Genomic DNA, 6,003 nt, shown 5'->3' on the forward strand with positions numbered 1-6,003 from the left:
TCCAAATGGTCAGTCTGCCCCTGCCCTGCTGAACCAGCCCAGATTTGAACCATGTATGGACAAGCTGAATGTACCCAAGTTGTCTGAGAATCTTGTGCACTTCTGCATACAAGCCAGTTATCTTGCAGGTTTTATTGGCAAAGCTTAAAAGATAAGTTCACCTTTTAGTAAAAAATAATAAATGCATATTTTTTTGCAGGTAACAAAAAAATGTGCATTTATTATTTTTGTCTGCAGGAGCCTGTAAAGCATTGCACCAGCGATCAGTAGATTGCTGGTGCCATGCAGGTCTCCTGCAGATCTGTCAGTATATCTGCTTGCATACACATCTGATAACATACACATGTGCAATTCTGATGCTGTGTGGAATTTGCACAAAAAACGCTGAGAATTCTGCAACGCATCAGTGTGAACCCAGCCTCAGAGAGGGTTATAACCCCTAACACTTTTTTTTGCCAGACATGTCACAGAAAGTGAGAAAAACCCCTCGGAGTCACCAGGTTGCCAGAACTTGTGCCTCTGTTAGAAGTTTCCCTCTTTATTCTTGTTCTGGTGAAAACCTAAAATTTGGGAATGGTGTCCAGGACAAATAGATAGGGTGAATCTCCTTAATGTGGACACTAAAAGCAATACAAATTTGACAGTAAATTAGAAAAAAAAGTTTTGCCTTCAGTTAAGGACAGTTCTCATTACAAATTGCACAAGAACACGCTCTGCATTCCTGTTTGATTCCCATGTGATTCAGTGAGGTGCAATTTGAGCCCATGCATCCCACCAGAAGTAGTGCATTCAGGGGTGGACTGACCATTTGGAAACTTGGGCACTGCCCGAGGGCCGGGGGTCAGTAGGGGGCCCCATGAGATGCCCCTGATACCTTTATCATAGGCTTTTTTTAGTTTGGGCAAGGACACAGGGGCCCCATGATCCCCTATTGCCCAGGGGGCCCCATGAGTTGTCAGTCCGCCCCTGAGTGTATTCACTACTTTTGGAAACACACTGCAACCTGATTGCATGGTACATTTATACCATGCGATCCAGTGCAAGCAAATGCACTGCATTTATGACCTGCATTTGTGCATACCTCCCAACATTTTGATATGGAAACAAGGGACACCTATTAGCAAAAGTGTGTAGGCATAGGACACACCTCCCAGCCATACCCCCTTAAAGTAGAAATATACAAAACAAAATGATTAGTATAACCCACTAGTGTTTTTTGTTCTTTACCACTACTGGCTTTTGAAATTTACAAATGCAGCAATTTAGAATTTGGATTAAAGGTTTAGCACTGGCAAACACTTTTTGGAAGATAAAAAGTACATTTTATATTCAACTATATAGATAAGACCAAAATGAGGGACAAATGAGGAGGAAAGAGAAACAGAGGGACTTTGTTCCAAATCAGGGACAGTTGGGAGTTTTGGGGTGTCAGTAACTTAACATTAACACCCCCCACAGATTGCAACTGCAGTGCGTTTTGAACATGGCGTGGGAAACACGCACGGATCATGTTTTAATGTCAACCTAGCCTTACAATATATCTAAAGATAAGCAAAATCACCAGACACTTTCTACCATGATGTTCTAAAAACCTGTGTTATAAAAAATGGTTGAAATGACTTATTGTATAATGAGCTAACACACGACAATTACTTAGTTCATATTTGACCCATCATTTAGAAGTTTCACTCTGCTTATATAAACCTTGATTAACCAGATAGTTTATTAGGAAATTTTTGCTTTTTAAAGATAAAGAAAGCATACAAAAGTACATCACAACATGATTACATCCACCTTATAAAGAACATATGAGTCTACACATTACCATAGTTTCAACACAAGTGTCTCAATTGGGGAAAGGGGGGTATATAAACTGAAAATATACATTATAGTACAATATACTGTATACATACAATAAATACAAAACATACATCACTCATCCCCAAATTTATTGAAAAGTTTTAAAAAAATTAGACTTGGCACTCAATATTTGTTTTGTAGTCATTTGTTAATAGCTGCAAAAAAAGAGTAATTTCACATATTGTAAGTAACCATCCAACCATTAGAAAAGCAAAGAGAATTTTCACTTTGCAAAGTGAATGTTAGTAAATAAGGTGAACATATTGTGTGTAAGAGAAATTAAAAAACAAAACAGGATTTTGCAAGTTTGTGATTAAGTGACTGAAGAGAAAACATCTTCACAGTATTTACTAATCTACCCTCTCATGAAGTCTGTTCTTGATTGTTTGGCCAGAGACATTCACACCAGTGGCCTGTTGGAGGTCATTTTGTAGGGCTCTGGCAGTGCTCATTCTGTTCCTCCTTGCACAAAGGAGCAGATACCGGTCCTGCTGATGGGTCAAGGAACTTCTACGGCCCTGTCCAGCTCTCCTAGAATAACTGCCTGTCTCCTGGAATCTCCTCCATGCTCTTGAGACTGGGCTGGGAGACACAGCAAACCTTCTGGCAATGGCAAGTATTGATGTGCCATCCTGGAGGAGTTGGACTGCCTGTGCAACCTCTGTAGGGTCCAGGTATCGCCTCATGCTACCAGTGGTGACATTGACCCTAGCCAAATGCAAAACTAGTGAAAAACAGTCAAAAAAGAGGAGTAGGAAAAAAAAATGTCAGTGGCCTCCACCTGTATAACCATTCCTGTTTTGGGGTCGTCTCATTGCTGCCCATCTAGTGCACCTGTTGTTAATTTCATTAACACCAAAGCAGATGAAACTGATTAACAACCCCCTCTGCTACTTAACTGATCAGATCAATATCCCAGGAGTTTAATTGACTGGATGCTATACTCTGATCAAAAAGTGTTCCTTTAATTTTTTTCAGTGGTGTATATATATATATATTATTTTTTTTTATATATATATATATATATATTATTTTTAGTATTTAGTGAATTTTACATAGTTAAGTATTTGAAAAATACATGTTAATTGAGTTGAGCCTGTCACAAACTCCAAAAGGTTTTGGAATCTGAAGATTCTAGCCATGGAGACCATAGAAGTAGGAGAGGTGAGTATTAACTTTCGTTTTTGCAGAGGCACATTTTTTTTACAGAACTGGTTTAAAACTGTGGGTCAGAAAGACCTAAGAATGTATCTATCATTGCACTCTATGTAAAACAAAAAAAAATTGTTGAATGAAGCAGTTTAGGTACAGCACTATTGTACATAACAGAATATGCAGAATTCTGAATCAACATTTGCCTAGGTGCAGAACAGTGCTGCTGGTTTACATGCAGTGAAAAGAAAATGTAAACCACACTGCAGCTTTGGTATGTGACCAAGTCAAAAAAGCAAGAAAAAAAAGGAAAAAGAAAAGAAAACCTCCTTGGTAATTGTGGCCAAATATTTTATTTTTTATTTTGTGGAAAGTTGCAAGCACTATTGCGTCATTTATAAATATATAGCTACATTAACACACTCAGATATATTTAAAAAAAAAAAAAAAAAAGGAAATAAGAAAATATAAATTGTATTAATACATGGACTAAACTGCTGGATTCACTTACTATATATATATATATATATATATATATATATATATACTCTATTTTAGTGTAATTACAGTTATTTTACATAGTGAGTTACATACTTTATTTTAATGCACTTACAGTTTGGTAGTCATTTTACATGTGCATTTTATATGTTGCATGTGGTTTGTGTTTCAAATACATATCTTCAATTGATTGATAGCTATGTATAAATGTAATAACTGGGTATATATTTAATAGACTGTAATACAGAATTTATATAATTTATTAATTTGTATACAACAAATATTTTTAAAATGTACATTTAATTTGAGAGGGATGGGTAAATGATGGAGGAGGAGATTTTTCAGATAAGTGTGTTTCACTGTAACCAATAGATAACCAGCACAGAAATAGGAAGGGCCATATGTAACATATATAAACTCAGGGGATTGCAGAAGAAAACACCAGGTTCTTTACTCAGAAACTCAGCAAGCACATCTACAGCATCTACCATGGGTGGCTCAGACCTTATTACTCCTTTTTGGGGCAAGGTAGACTGTCACAAAGTAGGAGGAGAAGCTCTTGCCAGGTATTCAGCTGCAATGAACCAATTTAAAATAATTGAACATAATTTATTTTTTTTTACAGAGTCCAGTTTTATTCTCCTGATAATAATCTCATTTTGCAGTTCTGTTAGAAATGTTGATAATAGAATATAATATTAACATCTTTCACTTGAGGCATATATGAGCAAAATTTCTCACATATATTTATGTTTTTTCCTGATATGACTAATATAATTTGTTTTGTTTATGTTTTCAGGCTTCTTTGTGTGTTCCCATGGACCCAAAGATACTTCGTCACCTTTGGAAACCTGGGCTCTGCTGATGCCATCTGCCACAATGCCAAGGTTCATGCTCATGGCGAAAAGGTGTTGTGTGCTATTGCAGAAGGCTTGAAACACCTCGACAACCTCAAGGCACATTATGCCAAGCTGGGTGAATACCACTCTAACAAACTTCATGTGGATCCAGCTAACTTTTACGTAAGTATTTAAACAGCTGTTTTAAAAATGTTTGGATTAGTCTGCTTAAGCATAGCCAACCAACATTCATAATAACTGCATACAGTTTTTGAAATACCTATCTATATTATATCAGTTAAAAATATACTATTATTATTATTATACAGAATTTATATAGCGCCAACAGTTTGCTCAGTGCTTTACAAAACAGAGGGCCCTGCTCCGTAGAGCTTACAATCGAGGAGGAACTACTATACATTATTATGTGTTTATTATGTATTTGTTTTATTCAATCAATAGGACAGTTAAAGTGGTAAAAAAATGAGTGTATTCACCCATGACAAATTTCAGTTTACTCTTGTCAGATTAGTGGGATATGATTTTTAGCTCCTTTTTTTTATAAAAGATTAAACATGTTTCTTCTATTTCAGCGCTTCGCAGATGTGCTGATTATTACCTTGGCTCTTCACTTCCATGAAGAATTCACCCCAGAACTACAGTGTGCTTTGGAGAAAGCCTTTTGTGCTGTTGGTGATGCCCTGGCCAAGGGTTATCACTGAGCTACCCCTACAACCAAATAAAAGGAGTTTTAAGCTACGAGTCAACATCCCTGTGAAGTATACACCAGCAAGATTGAAACTGTATTCAAGTATATTTAAAATGTAGCAATTTAATTTTGCTCCTAATAAAAAAAATGATTTCTGCATATCTTGTGTCAGTGTGTATGATCTCTGCATTAACTTTAAAGACATACTTAACTTTTAAAATGTATAGTAATAAGACAAAGCATTATATTTCCATATTTCATCTAAAAATAACTTTCTACACCAAATATAAGTAAAATGAAAGTGAATTGTGTTAAAAATTGTGGAGGTAATTTCAGTGCTGAAAATAAATGACTGCCTGCTTTTCTCAAAATACTCAGGTGCAGGTGGCACAAAATCAAGTGCCGGTAGGTGATAATATTTAAGCGAAATCTACTGCAAAAAAACTGTCATTTTTTTATAACGGCTTTCATTCTCTTGGGTTTATTTACTAAAGATGTAGAGACAGGTTACATATCAGAGTGAACATTCACCTACCTGAGTAAGTAAGGTGAATCTAAGTTCCCTTCAGTCATCCGGTCATGTGCAAATAACAGTGCTGGGTTGGGTTTTTTTTATTCCTCTGCACATACTTCAGAGGTCAGAGTGAACACAGCATCACCTTATTTACTAAAAATGTAGAGAAAGGTTACATATCAAAGTGAACATTCACCTACCTGGGTAAGCAAGGTGAATCTATGTTCCCTTCAGTCATCCAGTCATGTGCAAATAACAGTGCCTTTTTTTTTAATTCCTCTGCACATACTTCAGAGGTCAGAGTGAACACAGCATCCCCTTATTTACTAAAGATGTAGAGACAGGTTACATATCAAAGTGAGCATTCACCTACCTGAGTAAATAATGTGAATCTAAGTTCCCTTCAGTCATCCAGTCATGTGCAAACAACA

General features: G+C 36.3%; 1 protein-coding gene across 1 annotated transcript; it reads left to right on the forward strand.

Annotated features, from left to right (window-relative positions):
- Positions 1-3,919: 3,919 nt before the first annotated feature.
- On the forward strand, positions 3,920-5,217 carry LOC149472177 (hemoglobin subunit beta-like). The gene is made up of 3 exons (XM_089691951.1): positions 3,920-4,076; positions 4,310-4,532; positions 4,943-5,217. The coding sequence occupies exons 1-3, from the start codon at positions 4,000-4,002 to the stop codon at positions 5,069-5,071; spliced, it is 429 nt and encodes a 142-aa protein (XP_089548077.1). The 5' UTR covers positions 3,920-3,999; the 3' UTR covers positions 5,072-5,217.
- The last annotated feature ends 786 nt before the right edge of the window (positions 5,218-6,003 follow it).

The sequence above is a fragment of the Staurois parvus genome, unplaced genomic scaffold (assembly GCF_062004578.1).
Source record: "Staurois parvus isolate SC_StPar_1 unplaced genomic scaffold, SC_StPar_1.0 ptg000022l, whole genome shotgun sequence".
In the NCBI taxonomy this organism is placed as follows: Eukaryota; Metazoa; Chordata; class Amphibia; order Anura; family Ranidae; genus Staurois; species Staurois parvus.

Bases quoted from the DNA above. Each gene is read 5' to 3' on its own strand.
- LOC149472177 (XM_089691951.1), top strand. From the start codon at position 4,000: ATGGGTGGCTCAGACCTTATTACTCCTTTTTGGGGCAAGGTAGACTGT. The intron at 4,077-4,309 runs GTATTCAGCTGC...TTATGTTTTCAG, and splicing joins GGAGGAGAAGCTCTTGCCAG to GCTTCTTTGTGTGTTCCCAT. The intron at 4,533-4,942 runs GTAAGTATTTAA...CTTCTATTTCAG, and splicing joins TGGATCCAGCTAACTTTTAC to CGCTTCGCAGATGTGCTGAT.